This window comes from Eptatretus burgeri, chromosome 8, assembly GCF_056783735.1.
Source record: "Eptatretus burgeri isolate ZD-2024b chromosome 8, Ebu_testis_v1, whole genome shotgun sequence".
NCBI lineage: Eukaryota > Metazoa > Chordata > Myxini > Myxiniformes > Myxinidae > Eptatretus > Eptatretus burgeri.
Window position 1 is genome coordinate 94674815 of NC_140968.1, and position 22500 is coordinate 94697314.

General features: G+C 41.8%; 1 protein-coding gene across 18 annotated transcripts in view; it reads left to right on the plus strand.

The window, feature by feature from the left end:
• The window catches only part of LOC147022305 (CUGBP Elav-like family member 4), a 552060-nt gene that overhangs the window by 258116 nt on the left and 271444 nt on the right, over positions 1 to 22500 (plus strand). For 2 of the 18 annotated variants that reach the window (XM_085893054.1, XM_085893055.1), the window contains exon 1: positions 6187 to 6901. The exons of the other annotated variants lie outside the window; for them this stretch is intronic. In XM_085893054.1, the coding sequence (XP_085749180.1) occupies positions 6872 to 6901 (30 nt within the window). In that variant the 5' untranslated portion in view covers positions 6187 to 6871. Of the gene's footprint in view, positions 1 to 6186; positions 6902 to 22500 lie in introns of those variants that run through there. 18 annotated transcript variants of the gene reach the window in all.

The window sequence follows — 22500 nt, forward strand, 5'->3', positions numbered from 1 at the left end:
ATGTTGAACTGAAGGAAGCAGGCATTTATGATTAGCCAGGGTGCCGGTGACAATTCGCCAACTCTTTTCTGAAGACACTGTCGGATCTTCAACGTTGATCAATTAATGCGAGCATAAGGGACACCCAGCTTAAAATCCATCCTAACGATGTCCTGAATCGTGATTCAAGTAAAATTGAATTTGTCTCTAATTAGCATCACCATCTCTAATGAGTCCACATATTTGATTTGATTTGATGTACCGGACTCTTCACAGAGCATTGGTTCTGCCGAAGCAGTTTATTGGCAAGGGCTATACTGGGTGGCTTGCCATTGCCTTACCAGCGTTGTCTCTCTTTTAAATGCTAAGTGTCAAGCAAGGAAGCAGCTTTAAGTAGTCTTTCTTTAAGTCGTCTCGCATCCCCACATGTTGATAATTAATGCTTAGCTTGAGAGATCAGATGAGATGGGCGTATTCAGGGTCATCCATATAGTCGACGCCAACAGGTAGTCATTTTTAAAGCCTTTGGTATGACCCAGCCGGGGTTTCAAACAGTCTCAGAGTGGACACTCTAACCATTACCCCACCAAGTCAGGTCGCCCACACAAAGACCTACATTAACAGAAATCGTTCATTCTCAGATCTACTCCAACACACATATATATATATATATATATATATACACACATACCCCAGTGAGGCTTTACATCGTGAAGTGCAAGCAGATGCCAAAAATCTTGTCCTTATTTTTCATCTCACAATTTACAAGTTTTCTCTCAGAGTCTTTTATTCCAAGAGATGATGTCAAAGGGAAAATTACTGTGCATATTTGCAATAAAAAGCGATCGCCAAGGGTAAGCCCCCTCCAGCTTACCCATGACTAACCCTTGGCCCACAATCCAATGATCGCATTTTTATTTTTATTTTTGGACTACGTTATGACGTTGACCTTCAGAATTTAGGGATGGAGTGTAATTAAAGAAAATGTGTCCCCATCTACAATCTATCCATAAAACTCAACATCATTAAAATCGAAGGAAAATTATTCAAGTTATGAAAAAAATTGTTTTTTTAATTAAATAAGGTCAAAATTCGAAAACAGTAGGTCAAGGACACTCATCAAATATCAGGTGTACAACAACAATGCAGGTACACTATTATGGTCCAATAACATCTTGGAAGGCCAATGGTCTTTAAGATTCCGTATTGGCAAAATTTTAGCGATGACAAAAAACATGTTTGTTTTTCAGACTGCCATTTGACCTTGACCTTTAACCCGGAGAGGTATGCTATAAATTAGGCATAAACGCTACTTGCTCTAGGCTGTCTGAAGAGGACAATTTAGTTATGATCAGATAAACCTTAGTAGAGTTATTGTGAAAATGTTAAAATGGCTAATAGGGTCATGACCTTAAAAATTAGGTCAAGGTCAAAAAAATATGATCTCAACTCTGCATACTTTTTATTCCCATTATTGGTGCAAAATTTCAGCCCAAAAGTCCCAGCCAGCTCCGAGATACAGCTCAGAAATTGATACAACTCGGAAATTTGGAAGGAATATATATATATATATATATATATATATATATATATATATATATATATATATATATATATATATATATATATATATACATATATATATATATATATACATAGATAGATATATAGATATTTATATGAATATATGTGGTGGTTTCGTACTCCTCGGGGTCTAAGAAACTCAGGTACCATTAGAAATTGTGAGCACCAATTGTAAAAACAATCCCAACAGCAGGTATAAGCCTCCTCCTATCTAAAGGCCCTGTCACACCTTGACGATTTCACCAGCATATGGCAACGTATCAAAATGTATGTAAAACGCTGGCGTACGCTGAACTTTTGATGTTTTTTTTCAGTTTTGGGCGTATAATAACGAGTTGGACGTATGCATAACGTATTAGTAACGTACACAGAACGTTTCGATAACTTATTGATAACTAATACCAACGAATGCTTAGCGTGTTGTCTGCGTTCACAACTTATGCCCAAGGATAGTCTAACTTATGCATAGCGCGCGGCAGAGTATCGCCGACGATCACTTGGCGTAGCCTATTAAAAGGCTGCCGCTCGACGATTCAAATCATAACCGCACTAGACATCGAAGTGTCTACTCACCATGGAGTCTGAAACACTGACGAGTTCCTCCTGTGAACCCCATTTTTATGTACCAATTCCCCTAAACACTCCCAATACGCCATTATACGGTAGCTGTAAGTTAGAAACACGTTCAGTAAGTTCTGTGGTCGTCCGGAAGACGTCAAATACATCTACATATGTCAATATGCGTTGGAGATACGTTACACATTGGTCAAAAGCACGTTACTCATAGGTTAGAAAAATGTTTCGGGTACGCGAGACATTACCTCGACGTATTTCGACTTATGAGTAACTTACAAGTAGCGTGTGTCGAAGTGTGTCAACGATCACGTAACGTGCCTACAACTTATGGCTAGCGTATGCGGAACGTGTGAGTCATACACTGGCATACGTCGAAAAATTTTGAGCATGCTCAAAATTTGTCGATGAGCTCGTCGTACTACGACGTATGCCAGCGTGCTTCAGCGTGCTCTTAATGTATACAAAACTTACCCATAACGTATTCGACGTGTGCCAGCGTATTCGCCAAATTTTTCATACTTCGGCTTACGCTGGCTAAAACGTCACGATGTGACAGGGCCTTTACAAGGGGAGGCTTAAAAAAATACCGTCTTACCCTGTCTATCACTGGACCCCTTTAGTACCCTGCCCCTCATGTTGAGAAACATTAAACTTGATTTGTTATTTTCTCTAATCACAGAGCTGCGTTCAGTATGGTTTTCCTGTCATTCATCCTGGAATACTTTTTCATCCTGATGAAGGGGAGCCACCAATGTCGGATTCAGCAAAACAACAGCTTCATTGTAAAATAACTACCAATGAAGTCCAACTGACGATTTATATGGTAATAAAATAGTTTGGATAATGTACTATCTCTCTCCAACTGCTGATTCCTACATTTATTTTCTGATTTGGTGTCAATTTGTGTGATGACAAGTCAGGTCAGCCTTGGAACTTGACTAAATCGAGGCGATATCATTGAATATGAAAGGTGGCCTCGTTGATCAGAAGAGGACTTCCAGAAAAGAAGGAACATATTTACAGTAAAAAGATGAGAACGGCACTCGGGAGAGCGTATACCTCCACCAGGCTGAACGGTTTACATTTTGTATCCCACTGATAGTTCTGGATCTGAACCAAAATCTAATCGGCTTGTTCTTGTCACCTTTCCAACTCATCCACCAAGTTGTATCATCAACCATCCACAACTTTGAGATATCCTGCTATATATCGTTTTTGGCCCCATCTCTCAATTGTTGAAGAATCACTTTTGAAACTAGATGGTATTCATGGAATACTTAACCTCTGCAGTCTTGAGAAGGACTTGGTTCAAGCCAACTCTTCTGTTTTTAAAGATTTCTTTCTTTGATCCAACATGATGCCAAACCAGTGACCGATGATGTCACTTTTGTCAAACTATGTTTCCGATGGGAAGTTGATGGATTCGTTAAAGTTTTGCATTGATCGGTTAGCGGTTTCAACAATTGCAGAGAATTTTTTTTTTTCAAACTGACTGGTTAAAGCTTTGCACTTGTCGAATTATGACGTCATAATGAAGGCGCTGATGGCATTATCAACAACGTATCTTATTCCACATGGGAAGTACATTACAATGAGCCATGTTTCAATTTTTTTTTCCATGGCATGGTTTCGGAGATATAGAGGTGCAATGTTTTTTTGTTTTTTCCAAGATGGCGCCTGAATCACGTGACCTATGACGTCGTAATTATGACGTAAAATACCTACAGGAGAAGGCACACTTATTTGGAAAATTTAGTGTCAATAAGACTAACGGTTGATGAGAAAATGAATTTTGAAAATGCAGACACGTAAGTACGTACGGCACATGGACGCGACTTGATCGCTCAGCCATTCTTTTCGCTTCGGGAGCGCAAGGTAATTATAGTACAGGGATCTGGATCCGGATCTTCACCAAAATCTAATCCTTTCGTCCTTGTCACCTGTCCACCAAGTTTTATCTGAATCCGTCCATCACCTTTTAAGATAGCATGCTCACAAACAGCCAAATAGGGGGTGAAGCCATAACCTCCGTCCACCTTCAGCGGTGGAGGTAAAAATGCCAGTTCAATGAAGCATGGCTTTCGAACCATGCAATGATGCTGTCAGGTCCAGCGTAACTCAGTTGGACACCTTTGAATCTAACTTCTAAAGGTGATGTGGGTCAGCAAAAAATCAGTCCAGGGAAAGAGAATGAAGAAGGTGGGAGAGATCATGTAACATGGTTTTTGACACGAAGACAGAATGAAAGCACTCGGCTTTGCCTCGAGTATTGCCCACTGAGAGCAGACCCTGGAGACAGACTTCACAAAATTCCAACAGACATTGTACATGTTGGAATACCTGTTGCTTTCAAAATAAATAAATAAATAAATAAATAAATAATCTGTGGGATTTTTTTGACTAATTTCACGACAGGCAGTCTCGCATCCCCATGTGTGCTTAGCTTCAGAGATTATATGAGATCTGGTGTATTCATGGTTAGATGGTCAGAGGCAACAGGTAGGTTATTGTGAGACTGCTTAATAAATAATTCACCATCGAAAAAGATCCCCATGTGGAAACCTAAAGTCCTTGTATTGATGAAATCCTTTCAGAGAAGAATTGAGAAACTATAGACCTGTTAGCTTGACTTCAGTTGTGGGGAAGGTGTTGGAGACATTAATTAGGGACCGGATGAGGAACCATTTAAACAAATACAAACTAATTAAAGATAGTCAGCTTGGGTTTACCAAAGGTAGTTCCCGTTTAACAAATCTTTTAGAGTTCTATGAAACAGTGTCTGATTGGGTGGATGAGGGACAGGCAGTGGACATAGTATATCGAGACTTTAAGAAGGCAATTGATAAGGTACCACATCGGAGGTTGTTCGTCAACGTGAGGGCTTGGGGAGTGACTGGTCAGGGAGCTAATTGGATTGCAGCATATGTATGTATGTATATATATATATATATATGAGTACCAGTATACTGGGCCGGTGTATACCCCGGTTAAAATAGGTGTACCATATCCCTGTGTCGTAAGAGGCGACCAGGGTTGCGTCAGGAAGGGCATCCGGCGTAAAACATGTGCCAAATCACTATGCGGATCATACAGATGATCCGCTGTGGCGATCCTTAACGGGAGCAGCCGAAAGAAGAAGAAGATATATATATATATATATATATATATATATATATATATATATATATATATATATATATATATATATATATATATATATATATATATATATATATGTATTACTAAAACTCTCATCTTGTATATATGTATGTTTGTTCCCGATATACAGCCAAAACGGTACACGATAGCGGACAAAACTTTTCAGTCCACCTTACTCACCATTTACCTGCGGTGTGCAGTATCAAGTTTCGTTAAAATCGGGCAGCGAAAAAATTATTAAAAAATCAATTCCCGATTTAGTGTTGTATTCTTCGGGATTATTTGAATAATGCAAACAACCTCAGTGGTATAATTCGCTGGAGCTATCTTTTTTATTTTTTCTTGAAATTATTTATTTTAAAATCTCAAACATTTAGTTTTGACAAAGAACGGTTCATTTTTAAGCATAAAATAAACATCACCATTTTGTTCTAACACTTCTGTGTTCATTAATAAATATAATTGTGTTTAGAAGATTACGCACAATAATTTCTTTTGACTTTCTTTTCTCCGTGTTTTTTTTCACATCGATGCGCAATACCACATTTCGTTCAAATCGGGCAACGAAAAAAATTATTAAAAAATCAATTCCCGATTCAGTGAAGTACTCTTCGGAATTATTGCAAAAACAATGCAAACAACCTCAGCGGTATAGTTCGCTGGAGCTATCTTTTTTTTCTTCTTTTTTTTTGAAATGATTTTTTTATCAACTGCTGTCACAATGGGAACCCAATGGGTTCATGGGTCATCTAGTAAATTAATAAAATGTACATATATATATATATATATATACATATACATATATATATATATATATATATATATATACATATATATTGTTACGTTTGTGGGGGGGGGGGGGGGGCGGTGGCTCGTCATTACCTTAGAACAAATAGAAATGTGTAGAGTAGCACGGTCCATGTACAAGTAGCTAGCCCATCTCCATGTATTTAGTAGGGAAACGTTAGCTTAAGGGTTGTCTTGTTTGAATGTGCACCATACAGGGGATGTTGCGTGGTAATAATTAATTAGGGATAAAGGTGAAGAAAATTGTACGTAGCACCTCTTGTTTGTCCCACCGGATGAGGCGTCTGAGGTGAAGCCTAAGTGAAGAGAGAAGGGCGGAGCTTGGATCGCCTTGAGAGCGTGGGGAGGAGCATTTCGTCGCCTCCCGAGGGGCGGACTTTTCATTGCTTGGAGAGGGGAGGAGCCTGGATGGGGCAGGTTTGGTGCATTTTAAGGATTGGGAGATCTGAGGAGGTTGGAGTGCATGCAGTGAGTGTTTTGATGAGGATTGCGATTCTGAGGAGATTTGGAGAGTGCCAGAGAGTTTTTCTGGGTCGTGCTAGTTTGGAAGAGAACTGAGGAGTTTGGAAGAGGAGGATCGCAGAGTTCTGAGAAAGTCTGAGGAGAGGTTTAAGAAGGTCGTCCTGCCTGCCTGCCTTGGTTCTGGTGCTGTTCTTGTCTGCCTGCTGCTTGTTTGTCATCCTGCCCATTTCCTCATCATCTTGCCCATCGATTGTCCTGCCCATCACCACCTCATCACTCTTCATCACCTGCTCATGGCTGCTCCATGCCCATCCTCCTCCCCCTACCACCATGGGTAAGTCCCTGGTTTTGTCCCTTTCCCGTCTGTGGTTGAGTCTGGAGTGAGGCTCCTTAGATTTATTTTTTCTCATTGTCTGTCGTTCTTTATTGAATTCATTTCCCCAGTTATTTGTTTCTATATGGGACATGAACCCGTTGGTGTTTACCACAGCTAAGGCGCTCATGTGAAGCTTCCAACTACATTTGTGAAGTTCGGTTTGAGTGCAAGAGCGGACATGGATGGGCTTTGCATTTTGGGATGCTTGATTGTCGTTGGTTATTGTGTTTGAGCTGCGACTGTTTCCTGAAACAAACCAACAACCTCAAACTCTTGTGCATTGATAACCCACAATATTTCATTATTATCCTATTACTTTTGTGAATATAGTGTGCACTCGATGCGGTGTACACGCGGAAGTGCGTGTCCCCATCAGGCATTTCATTTCTTTGCGTTTGCTACAAACAAGTCACAGTTGAATCAAACAACGGGGTTTTAAAATCCGTTTTCTTGTTTGTTTGTCTGTTTTGATTGTGGGAGAGTGTGTTAATATTTTTCCATTGTGTGTGAGCCTCGTTGAAGAGCTTGGCCAACTGCGCAGACATCCTGTGCCAGGTACACTCACTTTATTTCCCCCTCCAAGTTGGCAGGTGCTTCACACCTGGCACACTGGTACCTGCACAATCCCAGATAACGCCACTCGATGGTCGAACTTAGACACGTACAACATGCATGAGAAGGACGACAGGTGATATCAATGTATACTTTTACATGAATATCAATGATCAAAACGATGCAATAAGGGATTCAAACCTTGGATCCCAGCGTCGTCAGACAAATGCTCAGAAATAGCAACAAGCCAACCCAGAAAGTATTTCCAAGTTGCCTATTTGAATCGCTGATCTTTTCTTGTACAGAAAGTCGAGGCTCATGGAAGAGCTACAACAAGGCACGGACCAGGACGCAACAGCAGAAATAGAGCGGGAAAACCAGCAGCAGGGCCGAGGGATAAAATACACAGACGGACAAGTGAGGGATGCGGGTAACGATAAGGGTAATGGAGAACACAGGGGTGGACAAAATGTATGTAGAAGCAAACTATCAGGAATTAAAAACTGGAAATTTGAGGGGTGGAGAGGTGGCATGGTTTGATGAGAGTGGAAAAGATCATGGTTTTGGATCTGAGATGGTGGTGAACAGCTGTCTTGAAGACCTGGAGGGAAGAATGAGACTGAAGAGAATGTGGAAGCTGGTTCTACAGGTGGGGGAAAAAAGATGAACAAATGAGTGGAGGTGAGCAGTGATTCTGGATTTTGGCAGTTTCACCAGGAGGGGGTTGCTGTTAAACCGTTTGCACCCTGCAGAAACCTGGAGGGGGGTCAAAGCACGGAGAGGGCAGAGGGTGCAAGACCAGAAAGGAGGCGGTATAAGACAGAGAGACCACCGACCCATCTGCAATGCCAAAATGATAGGCCCAAATTTTCAGCTTCATCATGGGAGATCCCAATGATATTGAAGGCCTTGTTTCCCATGGCAACAATGTGAGGAAGGAGTGAGGTTGGGGTGCCAGCCCAGAGGGGAGAGCAGTACTCCATTAAGCTGCAGATGTAGGCCTTGTAGGTGGACAGGAGTTCAGGTGTGCGAAGGAAGGACTTTGCAAGATGGAGGATGCCCAATTGGCAACTAGCTTTGGAGGCCAATTTGAAATGCGGTTCGCCCAAGAAAGATCATGGCTGATAGTGAAACCCAGGAGTTTGAATAACTGAACTTCCTCAAGAAGATTGTTAAGAAAGTAGAAAGGATGGTTCGCCAGGCGGTCCTTTCGGAGAGAGATAGTAATAGTGTGAGATTTTTCAGGATTGAAATGCATATTCCAAGTGTTAGACCAGCTTGTGATTTTAGCAAGGTCTGAAGAGAGGAAAGAGGCTGCGGTCTACCTGTCTGAAGGATGAGGACTGTCATGGCAGAGGTTGGAGTCATCAGCAAATAAAAGGGGATTTTCCAGAGTCAGAGAGATCATTTTATTCAGATCAGGAGAAGGGCTGGGCCCAGAACACTGCCTTGAGGAACTTTCGCCTTGACAGGGAGAGGAGATGAAAAGATTCCATTTAGAACCACACTTTTTCTACAAGAGTAGAGGTAGTCAGAAACCCATGTGTGGAGTTGGCTTTGGATGCCATAGGTGCAGAGTTTGGAAAGTCAAGCAAGATGCCAGACGTCCGTATCAAAAGTATGACATATGCCCAGAGAGATGGCACTGAACTCAAATCTGACATTGAGGGCCTCAATCCATTGTTGGGAGAGCACAAGCAGCATGTCCAAGGTGGAATGATCTGGTCTGAAACCAAATTGATGATCTGAGATGAGGTTGTTGGAGAAAAGGAAGGATTTCATATCAACTGTGATGATGGATTCCATGACCTTGCTGATGATTGGAAGTCAGCTGAGAGATCTGTAGTCGAGGGGATCCGTTTTTTTTGCACCTTTTTATGTAATGCAGTGATGTTGATGGATTTCCAAGCAGATTGAAGATGACCTAGCAACAAATGACGGGGTGAAAAGGGCAGAGAGGAAGATGTGCAAGGCCGTCAGAGCAGGTTTTTAGGACATGTCAGCTGTAATTATACCGAAAAAAAAAAAATCTTCCAAGAATTTTGTTTTCATCAAGAAAGAGAGTAACCGCTGAATTACTTTATATCTCATTGGATTTTAAAACATCCATGGTTACAGACGCGAACAAGTGCACACAAGGATGCGTGCATGTTACAGTAACCAGTGATGCTTTCGCTTTTTCATTGAAGAGATGATGATAATGGTGGTGGTGGTGGTGGAGGAGAAATGGTCTTGATTGTGAGGACATTGACAACGATCAAGAGAGGTTGTCATTTCAACTGACTTCCCTTTTTCTAGCTAAACCTTCTCTGCCATTTTGTGAACACCCAGGTGGACCTATAGACCCTTTTGCACCGCCATGCTGAAGATTATTTGTGATGTGATTGTGAAAAAAAAAAAACACTCAATACACACCGTATGCATGGAGAGTGACAGTTTACGACAACAAAATATACATATATTCGCTTGAAATATCATCGATAAAAGGGGGACTATGTCTGGTTATGCTGCACCACAACGAGGTGGTCCAAATGCCTGAACGCACACAGCAAGGCACTTGGCTTTGATGAATAAACACAGGTTGTTATTTTCTTTTTGCTTCCATCTAATACGTCTCAATGGAAAGATCACTAAGCGAACATGAGTATATAAATACCGCTTAAAAAGAAACAACCAGATGGATGCAAGACCTCTTCCCAATCCCTGTTGCCTCTCAAAATCACTAATTTCCAAAAATCCTACAACCACATTGCGAAATATGGATTCAGCCTTTGAATATATACGCTGCTGTTGTAAAAGTCTTACACGCATTCAGGAGTTGCGATACATGGATGTTTTGAGCATCAACAATGGGGCTGGAAGGATGGCCGAGAGGGACGCACACTCACGTCTCTAAGCTGTCTAGCCTGGCTTTGAATGGGTTCAAATTTCGACCCAGCTACAAACTGTCATCCTGGTGTCTCGCAGGCAGTGTGATTCATCAATGCGTGTGCTGTCCCTTGGATGGACGTTAAGCCGGGATTCCTTCACGAAGACCACATGGTGTCCCTCGAATTGTCACCTGCATGAGCAGGCAAACTATCACCGGCACCATGAAGAAATTCCAAATTCCTGCCCGAACCGGCAGAGGGCATTGCATCATCAGCACGGCATCAGTGGCACAGTGAATCTGTGCGTGCGTTCGAGTTCAACCCAGTGGTTCGACAGTCGCCTGACTCCACACAATTGCTGTGCTGCGGCCGCCATGTTGCTGCTCACCGCGACGCGAAAGTAGACATCTTTGAAGCTGTCAAAATCATAATCGCCATGCCCTCACTATGTTTCCCCTTCAGTGTAAGATGACTAAAGTGAGGGTTGGAATGCCTTGTTGAAATAGGCCTCACCGATTGAGGCAGCGTTCTGTAGTTTATACACCGCCCAAATAACTATATGGCATTCTCTCAAGGAGCGCTTTCATTGTGGAGGTTACACAGGTCCTTGCTATTATTTCCGACTATTTTTCCCCAAAATTTCTGGACAGCAAACCGTGACGGGTTTCTGTGACGTCGGTAATGGCGTTATAAGGGAGCCGAAAGCATTAAATATCCCACTGTTTCGATGTGGAAATGCCCGTTTGCTTTTATGAGCAGGAGGAGGGTGAGGAGAGTAAATATGGGACAGATTTGGAAGGGGGAGGTTGAGGCTTTGGGGGGGAGGGAGGTTGAGGACTTTCAGTAGGAGGGGAGGTTGAGGGGTTGTGGGGGGAAGTATGAGGACTTGGGTTTGAGAGGGGAAGATTGCAAAGATGTTCCAGAGTTGGGAGGTGGGGGGGGGTTGAGGCTTTGCGGGGAGTGGTTGAGGACTTTCAGTAGGATGGGAGGTTGAGGGGTTGTGGGGGGAAGTATGAGGACTTGGGTTTGAGAGGGGAAGATTGCAAAGATGTTCCAGAGTTGGGAGGTGGGGGGGTTGAGGGGTTGTGGGCGGAAGTATGAGGACTTGGGTTTGAGAGGGGAAGATTGCAAAGATGTTCCAGAGTTGGGAGGTGGGGGGTTGAGGCTTTGCGGGGAGTGGTTGAGGACTTTCAGTAGGAGTGGAGGTTGAGGGGTTGTGGGGGAAGTATGAGGACTTGGGTTTGAGAGGGGAAGATTGCAAAGATGTTCCAGAGTTGGGAGGTGGCGGGGGTTGAGGCTTTGCGGGGAGTGGTTGAGGACTTTCAGTAGGAGTGGAGGTTGAGGGGTTGTGGGGGGAAGTATGAGGACTTGGGTTTGAGAGGGGAAGATTGCAAAGATGTTCCAGAGTTGGGAGGTGGGGGGGGTTGAGGCTTTGCGGGGAGGGGTTGAGGACTTTCAGTAGGAGTGGAGGTTGAGGGGTTGAGGGGGGAAGTATGAGGACTTGGGTTTGAGAGGGGAAGATTGCAAAGATGTTCCAGAGTTTGGAGGTGGGGGGGGGGTTGAGGCTCTGCGGGGAGGGGTTGAGGACTTTCAGTTGGAGGGAGGTTGAGGGGTTGTGAGGGGAAGTATGAGGACTTGGGTTTGAGAGGGGAAGATTGCAAAGATGTTCCAGAGTTGGGAGGTGGGGGGGGGGTTGAGGCTTTGCGGGGAGGGGTTGAGGACTTTCAGTTGGAGGGGAGGTTGAGGGGTTGTGGGCGGAAGTATGAGGACTTGGGTTTGAGAGGGGAAGATTGCAAAGATGTTCCAGAGTTGGGAGGTGGGGGGGGTTGAGGCTTTGCGGGGAGGGGTTGAGGACTTTCAGTAGGAGTGGAGGTTGAGGGGTTGTGGGGGAAGTATGAGGACTTGGGTTTGAGAGGGGAAGATTGCAAAGATGTTCCAGAGTTTGGAGGTGGGGGGTTGAGGCTTTGCGGGGAGGGGTTGAGGACTTTCAGTTGGAGGGGAGGTTGAGGGGTTGTGGGGGAAGTATGAGGACTTGGGTTTGAGAGGGGAAGATTGCAAAGATGGGACAGAGTTGGGAGGTGGGGGGGTTGAGGCTTTGCGGGGAGGGGTTGAGGACTTTCAGTTGGAGGGGAGGTTGAGGGGTTGTGGGGGGAAGTATGAGGACTTGGGTTTGAGAGGGGAAGATTGCAAAGATGGGACAGAGTTGGGAGGTGGGGGGGGGTTGAGGCTTTGGGGGGAGGGGTTGAGCAGTTGTCAAAATTGCACATGTACGTTTACTAACAGTAAAAACGTCGTTGATGGGTTTGTATTTGATCAGCTTCATATGATGACATTCATCCAAAATAACTCAAATTTAAAAAGGAAAACCAAACACTCACTTCAGTTTATATTTTGTAGAATTACAAGTCGATATTAATAATAATAAATTTCACACCAACATTATTTGATATTCCGAGATGTTTCTCCATTCCACATTGTACGAATTCCTTTCTAAGACAGAAATATTCCTAAGAAGTTATTCTATGGTTCAGTTGCAGGTGAAATAATTAGGACTGTGAGAGCAACCACACACACAGCACTGAACTTGTCAATGGATTAAAACAACTAGTCAGACGTTTACTAATCCAGGGAGCTACAGTTAGCAGATTAAAACAAGTTTTCTTCAAGATCATAAAATGACACCAAAGAGAACGAGAAAGAGCAATCAGTGATGGCAGACCCTCACCATGACTTGTTTTGTGTGGTGTTTGTGTAGTTTTGTGTGGTGTGTGTAGTTTTGTGTGGTGTGTGTGTAGTTTTGTGTGTAGTTGTGTGTGGTGTGTGTGTGTGTGTGTGTAGTTTTGTGTGGTATGTGTAGTTTTGTGTGGTGTGTGTGTAGTTTTGTGTGGTGTGTGTAGTTTTGTGTGGTTTGTGTAGTTTTGTGTGTAGTTTTGTGTGGTTTGTGTAGTTTTGTGTGTAGTTTTGTGTGTAGTTTTGTGTGGTGTGTGTAGTTTTGTGTGGTGTTTGTGTAGTTTTGTGTGGTGTTTGTGTAGTTTTGTGTGGTGTTTGTGTAGTTTTGTGTGGTGTGTGTGTGTAGTTTTGTGTGGTGTGTGTAGTTTTGTGTGGTGTGTGTAGTTTTGTGTGGTGTGTGCGTAGTTTTGTGTGGTTTGTGTGGTGTGTGTAGTTTTGTGTGGTGTGTGTGTAGTTTTGTGTGGTGTGTGTGTAGTTTTGTGTGGTGTTTGTGTAGTTTTGTGTGGTGTGTGTGTGTGTAGTTTTGTGTGTAGTTTTGTGTGGTGTGTGTAGTTTTGTGTGTAGTTTTGTGTGGTGTGTGTGTGTAGTTTTGTGTGTAGTTTTGTGTGGTGTGTGTAGTGTTGTGTGTAGTTTTGTGTGGTGTGTGTAGTTTTGTGTGGTGTGTGTAGTTTTGTGTGGTGTGTGTGTAGTTTTGTGTGGTGTGTGTGTAGTTTTGTGTATAGTTTTGTGTGGTGTGTGTAGTTTTGTGTGGTTTGTGTAGTTTTGTGTGTAGTTTTGTGTGGTGTGTGTGTAGTTTTGTGTGGTGTGTATAGTTTTGTGTGGTATGTGTAGTTTTGTGTGGTGTGTGTAGTTTTGTGTGGTGTGTGTGTGTAGTTTTGTGTGGTGTGTGTAGTTTTGTGTATAGTTTTGTGTGGTGTGTGTGTAGTTTTGTGTGTAGTTTTGTGTGGTGTGTAGTTTTGTGTGTAGTTTTGTGTGGTGTGTGTGTAGTTTTGTGTGGTGTGTGTGTAGTTTTGTGTGGTGTGTGTAGTTTTGTGTGGTGTGTGTAGTTTTGTGTGGTGTTTGTGTAGTTTTGTGTGGTGTTTGTGTAGTTTTGTGTGGTGTTTGTGTAGTTTTGTGTGGTGTGTGTGTGTGTGTAGTTTTGTGTGGTGTGTGTAGTTTTGTGTGGTGTGCGTAGTTTTGTGTGGTTTGTGTAGTTTTGTGTGTAGTTTTGTGTGGTGTGTGTAGTTTTGTGTGGTGTGTGTGTAGTTTTGTGTGGTGTTTGTGTAGTTTTGTGTGGTGTGTGTGTGTAGTTTTGTGTGTAGTTTTGTGTGGTGTGTGTAGTTTTGTGTGTAGTTTTGTGTGGTGTGTGTGTAGTTTTGTGTGTAGTTTTGTGTGGTGTGTGTAGTTTTGTGTGTAGTTTTGTGTGGTGTGTGTAGTTTTGTGTGGTGTGTGTAGTTTTGTGTGGTGTGTGTAGTTTTGTGTGGTGTGTGTGTAGTTTTGTGTGGTGTGTGTGTAGTTTTGTGTATAGTTTTGTGTGGTGTGTGTAGTTTTGTGTGGTTTGTGTAGTTTTGTGTGTAGTTTGTGTGGTGTGTGTGTAGTTTTGTGTGGTGTGTATAGTTTTGTGTGGTATGTGTAGTTTTGTGTGGTGTGTGTAGTTTTGTGTGGTGTGTGTGTGTAGTTTTGTGTGGTGTGTGTAGTTTTGTGTATAGTTTTGTGTGGTGTGTGTGTGTGTGTAGTTTTGTGTGTAGTTTTGTGTGGTGTGTAGTTTTGTGTGTAGTTTTGTGTGGTGTGTGTGTAGTTTTGTGTGGTGTGTGTAGTTTTGTGTGGTGTGTGTAGTTTTGTGTGGTGTTTGTGTACTGGTGTGTTTTATTTATTTATTTTGAATAAGGCTCACTTGGCTGTGCCTGGAATGGTTTGAGGGTCGAGGAGCAGCAGCTGAAATGTGAATCCTCTCCGGGTTCCTCCTCATGACTTCATCTTTGCTTTTTCTTTGTTCGAGTTGCTTCTGATGACCCCCAACAAAATTTTCACCCTTGGTGCGATGACTCAGGTAGAATGTTTTAATGATAATTATGACGTCATAAGTCACATGGTGTAGCAGCCATGTTGGAAAAATGGGAAAAAAAATTTGGACCACTGTATCTCTGAAACCACACCAAGGAAAAAAATTGAAACTTGGCAGGCAGCAAACTGTTCTCCTCATAGGGAACGAATGTGATTTTTTTAATGACGTCATAGGTGCCCTCGTTATGACGTCATAATTGCATATGTAGAACGCTACATCCGATCAGTATGAACAATTTTGAGGGTGATCTCGGGATAAAATGGTCCACAGAAAAAAAATATTTCATGACATCATCGGACACGTGATTCGGCAGCCATAAAAGCCTTCACAAATCTTCTCTGAAGTAGCTGAACCAAATATGACGGGCAAAACTTTACACGTATGACCACCTATCCACGAGGAACAAAAGGTTCACACATATAATATCATGGGTCACATGGTTTGGCAGCCATATTGGATTTATCCTAAAACCTACACAAAAACTACACCACTCAAGAGAAGTCCTGGCGAGGGTCTGCAATCTCTGATTGCTCTTTTTCTTGTGAAAAAATGTATTGGGCCCAATATGTTCTCGTGGTACAGGCATTACATGCCGGAGGTATGCTCTCTACCGACCGTCCTTCTCGTTAACCTCCGCCATTGAAGATCGGAGGTTACTATTTTTACCCCTTTCTATTTGTTACTTACGAAATCTAAAGATTTCGTAAGTATATTGATCACTTCCGTTTCTGTTTGTTTGTTTGTGTTTGTGTGTTTGTGTTTGTTTGTTTGTTTGTTTGTTTGTAGGCACGATAACTCGAGAACGGAAGAAGCTACCAATGTCAAATTACACCACGTGATTCAGGACGGTGATGGCTAGCGCTGATTAGATTTTGGTCAAAATCGGTCAAAGGTCAAGGTCACAGTGAGGTCAAACATCCAAAACATTCGATTTTTGATGGTTTGTTACAGAATCATCGTAGAAACTTCTGGTTTGCGTCGCCACCTTCTCAAGAGACAGCTTTTATTCGTCAAAGTCAGATGTCAAGTTGACAATTTAGTAAGTACCAGTCTATGACTGCTTGTTACTTACGAAATCTAAAGATTTCGTAAGTATATTGATGCCCTCCGTTTCTGTTTGTTTGTTTGTGTTTGTTTGTTTGTTTGTTTGTTTGTAGTCACGATAACTTGAGAACGGAAGAAGCTACCAATGTCAAATTACACCGCGTGATTCAGGAGGGTGGTGGCTAGCGCTGATTAGATTTTGGTCAAAATCGGTCAAAGGTTAAGGTCACAGTGAGGTCAAACATCCAAAACATTCGATTTTTGATGGTTTGGTACAGAATCATCGTAGAAACTTCTGGTTTGCGTCGCTACCTTCTCCAGAGACAGCTTTTATTAGTCAAAGTCAGAGGTCAAGTTGACGATTTAGTAAGTACCAGTCTATGACTGCTTGTTACTTACGAAATCTAAAGATTCCGTAAGTATATTGATGCCCTCCGTTTCTGTTTGTCACTTACGAAATCTAAAGATTTTGTAAGTATATTGATGACTTCCATTTGTTTGTTTGTTTGTTTGTTTGTTTGTTTGTAGGCACGATAACTCGAGAACGGAAGAAGCTACTAACATCAAATTACACCACCTTATTCAGGAGGGTGATGGCTAGTGACGATTAGATTTTGGTCAAAATCGGTCAAAGGTCAAGGTCACAGTGAGGTCAGATATTCGATTTTTGATGGTTTGGTACAGATAACTCGAAAGGAAAAAGCTACCAATGTCAAATTACACCATGTGATTCAGGAGGGTGATGGCTAGTGACGATTAGATTTTGGTCAAAATCGGTCAAAGGTCAAGGTCACAGTGAGGTCAAACATAATTCCGTAAATTCATGTGGAGAAATGGAGTATTTTTGCTTCGCTCGACGTTACGAGTTCGTTTTAACTTGGATTTTAATTTTGTCTTCAGTTTTTGCGATCACTTAGGACGCTTAAAACTCGGTTGTCGAAATTCTGGTAAAAATCGGATGTTTTGGAGACGTTTTAAGATTGTATAAAAAATATTTCACTCGACGCGTCACGGGTCGTCCCATGATGCAGGGCGCTCGAGCAGACGCGTCGTTGAGTTACGTTAAGGTTTATTGCGTGGAGAAATGGAGATTTTTGCTTCGGTCGACGTTACGATTTTTGATGGTTTGATACAGAATCATCATAGAAACTTCTGGTTTGCGTCGCGACCTTCTCTCAAGACAGCTTTTATTAGACAAGGTCAGAGGTCAAGTTGACGATTTCGTAAGTACCAGTCTATGATTGCTTGTTTGTTTGTTTGTTTGTTTATTTGTTTGGAGGCACGATAACTCGAGAACGAAAGAAGCTACCAATGTCAAATTACACCCCGTGATTCAGGAGGGTGATGGCTTGTGCTGATTAGATTTTGGTCAAAATCGGTCAAAGGTCAAGGTCACAGTGAGGTCAAACATCAAAAACATTCGATTTTTGATGGTTTGGTACAGAATCATTGTAGAAAATTCTGGTTTGTGTCGCTACCTTCTCGAGAGACAGCTTTTATTCGACAAGGTCAGAGGTCAAGTTGACGATTTCCTCAGTACAAGTCTATGACTGCTTGTTACTTACGAAATCTAAAGATTTCGTAAGTATATTGATGACTTCCATTTCTGTTTGTTTGTTAGTTTGTTTTTTACTTACGAAATCTAAAGATTTCGTAAGTATATTGATGACTTCCGTTTCTGTTTGTTTGTATGTTTGTTTGTATGTTTGTTTGTTTGTAGGCACGATAACTCGAGAATGGAAGAACCTACCAATGTCAAATTACACCACGTGATTCAGGAGGGTGATGGCTAGTGCTGATTAGATTTTGGTCAAAATCGGTCAAAGGTCAAGGTCACATTGAGGTCAAACATCCAAAACATTCGATTTTTGATGGTTTGTTACAGAATCATCGTAGAAACTTCTGGTTTGCGTCGCTACCTTCTCGAGAGATAGCTTTTATTCGACAAGGTCAGAGCTCAAGTTGACGATTTCGTAAGTACCAGTCTATGACTGCTTGTTTGTTTGTTAATCTTGCCGAAATTTTTGGCAAGATTGTATCGGTCGGAAAGTTAGTTTGTTTGTTTATTTATTTGTTTGTTTATTTGTTTGTTTGTCACTTTGTTTCATAAAAGTGTTTGTCGTCGCCTATTTTCGCCTTTAAATCACTCTGTAGAGCGCAATTCTCATTGAAATCTCTTGTGGTTACACATATCATAGTATTATTGGAATACCCTTCAGCACACATAATGGTCAAGGTCAACGTCAAAGGTCAAGGTCACTTTGTGGTAAATCATGGAGTTCAACGAAACCCTAATTTTGGGAGTAATTTTGATCGAATCTTCTCAAAACTTTGTAGGAATGTAGCATATGGTTTAGCGCTCAGCTAATAAGCTTTTGGTGGAGATCGGCCTTGACCTTCATGGTTAGCGTCTGAGGTCGAAATGTTTTGACCCTAAGGTCAATTTTTCAAATCTTAGTTACCATATCGAGTAATACCTCATATGAAAGCCCTTGATGAGCGCTTTCCAGATCTGTAACAAGGTTGACGCTATGACGTCATTTGATGACGTCATGACGAAAAAACGGATTTTTCATGAACATTTTATTTCCTCAGTTCTTAGACAATTCTCATTGAAATCTCTTGTGGTTACACATATCATAGTATTATTGGAATACCCTTCAGCACACATAATGGTCAAGGTCAAAGGTCATGGTCACTTTGTGGTAAATCATGGAGTTCAACGAAACCCTAATTTTGGGAGTAATTTTGATCAAAACTTTGTAGGAATGTAGCATATGGTTTAGCACTCAGCTGATAAGTTTTTGGTGGAAATCGGCCTTGACCTTCATGGTTAGCACCTGAGGTCGAAATGTTTTGACCCCAAGGTCAATTTTTCAAATCTTAGATACCATATCGAGTAATACCTCATATGAAAGCCCTTGATGAGCGCTTTCCAGATCTGTAGTTTGTCAAGGAACCAAAAATGCTTCCTGCGATAATAGAACGTTCTCTAGCATCCATATATTATTGGTAGTTTTCAATCTTAAGATTAATCTTTAGATCAATATCAATAGACTCTTTCCACAAGTCTCTATAGGCCGAGCGATAGACTCTGATCAATGTGTCACAAGTATTTGTTTCAATTTGCGCTTCACGTGCTTCGGTTCGGCAAGATTTTTCATTCTATGAACGAAATTCTGGCTAGTTTGTCACTTACGAAATCTAAAGATTTCGTAAGTATATTGATGCCTTCCGTTTCTGTTTGTTTGTTTGTTTGTTTGTAGGCACGATAACTCAAGAACGGAAGAAGCTACCAATGTCAAATTACACCAGGTGATTCAGGAGAGTGATGGCTAGTGCTGATTAGATTTTGGTCAAAATCGGTCAAAGGTCAAGGTCACAGTGAGGTCAAACATAATTCCGTAAATTCATGTGGAGAAATGGAGTATTTTTGCTTCGCTCGACATTACGAGTTCGTTTTAACTTCGATTTTAATTTTGTCTTCGGTTTTTGCGATCGCTTAGGACGCTAAAAACTCGGTTGTCGAAATTCTGGAACAGCGATGAATAACTGATATATATATATATATATATATATATATATATATATATATATATATATATATATATATATATATATATATATATATATATATATATAATAAGTCTTTTATCAGATTCTTCTGAAAAGTAATACACCTATTATCTGGCATATCCTGCTGGTACTGAATCACTTTTTTAAAAATAAAAACAAACAAATGGAATTTTTATAAGAAATCTAGTTTTTGTCTGGGACTCATTATCTGCAAACCACAGTGTAAAATCGTATACCACAATGAATTCAGAATTCAAGCTCCCCTTGGGCTTCTGACTGATTCATGCTTTTATTAGACAAGGTCAGAGGTCAAGTTGACGATTTCGTAAGTACCAGTCTATGACTGCTTGTTTGTTTGTTTGTTTGTTTGTTTGTTTGTAGGCACGATAACTCCAGAACGGAAGAAGCTACCAATGTCAAATTACACCACGTGATTCAGGAGGGTGATGGCTAGTGCTGATTAGATTTTGGTCAAAATCGGTCAAAGGTCAAGGTCACGGTGACGTCAAACATCCAAAAAAATGATAACTCGAGAACAGAAGAAGCTTCCAATGTCAAATTACACCATGTGATTCAGGAGGGTGGTGGCTAGCGCTGATTAGATTTTGGTCAAAATCGGTCAAAGGTCAAGGTCACAGTGAGGTCAAACATCCAAAACATTCGATTTTTGATGGTTTGGTACAGAATCATCGTAGAAACTTCTGGTTTGTGTCGCTACCTTCTCGAGAGACAGCTTTTATTAGACAAGGTCAGAGGTCAAGTTGACGATTTCGTAAGTACCAGTCTATGACTGCTTATTTCGTAAGTACCAGTTTGTTTGTTTGTTTGTGAACAGTATTACGGAAAAACTCCTGAACGGATTTCGACGAAACTTGGTGGGGGGGTTAGGTATGGTCCAAGGATCATGTGATTAGATTTTGGACTTAGTCCCCCCCCCAAAAAAAATTTTTTTCGAAAATTTCGAGAAAAAAATATTTTTTTTGCATTTCTACATGTTTTAAGTGATTTCCAACCCCCCCTCCCCCCAAAAAAAAAATTGTTGGAGAAAAGAACTATAACTGTCAGCACTGATGACATCATATTTAATGAATAAGATATAAGGTTCACTTGAGTGACCCAGCAGTATTGGCGGCGGAGGTTTTGCACTCTCCCGAGTGCTCCCCCTCTAGTTGTATCTGTATTGCTCCATCATTCTCCTTGCACCTCTGAATTCACCGCCACACCATTCTAGGTACGATAAGTTTAGCAGAGGTAAAGCGACTTTCAGGCCACCCTGTATTTTGACTGCATCAAGGTAGAACCAAATTATAATCCACCATGACATCCCAGTAGTGCAAGACTTATTGGTCTAAACTTGATCTTTCAGCACAATAATGTTCAAAAACACTCAGCTGAAGTATTTCTACTTCTTCAAAAAAGAAAGGAATCTGAAGTCCTTCAATGCATGGAATGGCCCCTCAAAACCCAGATATCAATATCATTGAAGCTGTATGAGACTATTTGGTCAAATGAAATGGAAATAGGAATCCCAACAACTGAGATGATCCTTTGAAGGTCTTGGAAGAAGTGTGAAACACTATTCCACAAGAGGACACAACGGAATTATTTGAAAGTATCCCGAGAAGAATTTCAATGGTTTTTGAAGGAAAAAGGAGGCGCATACTCACAATTCGTTAATATCAAGGTTTATTATCTTTAAATTTGTTTTGTTTTTTTGAATAAGATTTTCATTTTCATTAAGCTTTATTTGCATCGAACACAAAGTTTCACTTTCCTTATGCATCAGAGTTGAAAAAATGCTGAATGTGTAAAGAGAGAGAAAGAGAATGTTCCAAATCCTTAACAGAGTAACAGATGGTGCAAACGTATGATGCAATGATTGCACGTCATCAGTCAGCTGTGACCCATAAGGTACAGAATGACAAGGTAGTATCATTTTCGATACACACAATCTGTACACATTTTCATGGAATGAAACACCCTGTATATATTTACGATTTGTTCTCAGGGAAATATGGCGGAAAGCTTTGAGCGCGGTTCAGGACGCGTGCGTCTATGAATTTAGGTCCCAGCAGAGTGTGCATAATGATGCTGGTTTGAAGTCCACTATCCCTTGTACAATGTGTACCCACAATTCGATTTCCAAACGCCTCCAGGCCAAGCCCATTTCGTGGTGCCCATGTTCCCGGGCTGATGACCCTCGCGAGGGAACCAGCGCTCCGCACAATGCGGCATGCGGCGTCGCGCATACATATTTTAAGACACCGCAGCTCTACGATGGAAGTAGCTTGTGAGAAGGAATTGCTTGCAAGCTGTGGTTGACACTCGTCCAAATGCGCTCGGTACGGAAACGAATGGAGCTCATTATAGCGAGCCGGCGGTCGACTCGGAAAGGCAGGAATTTTTGGGTGTAACTGGGAAAAAAAAAAATGAAGGCGGTTTTAGCGGAATGATCGCGCCGTGACTTGGCGGCCCTGATTAGGCGAGATGTCGCGGTAAATCATGCGCCACTTGGTGCTCCGAGAGGCAGAGACGTGCGCCCAGACGGTTCTGAAAGATAAGTCCGTCGGTCGGGGCTCATCTTGTCATCCCGCTTCCCGCTGCTGATCCGCCGATGCACCTGCGGAGCCCGAAACGGATGATCCTCGCTTGGCGTGAGAGATGGCCGCAGCCTTTGCCTTGTGATGTTCGCTGCATGAGCTGATCGGCTCCAGGCGCAAACAAACCCTGGAATTGAGCAG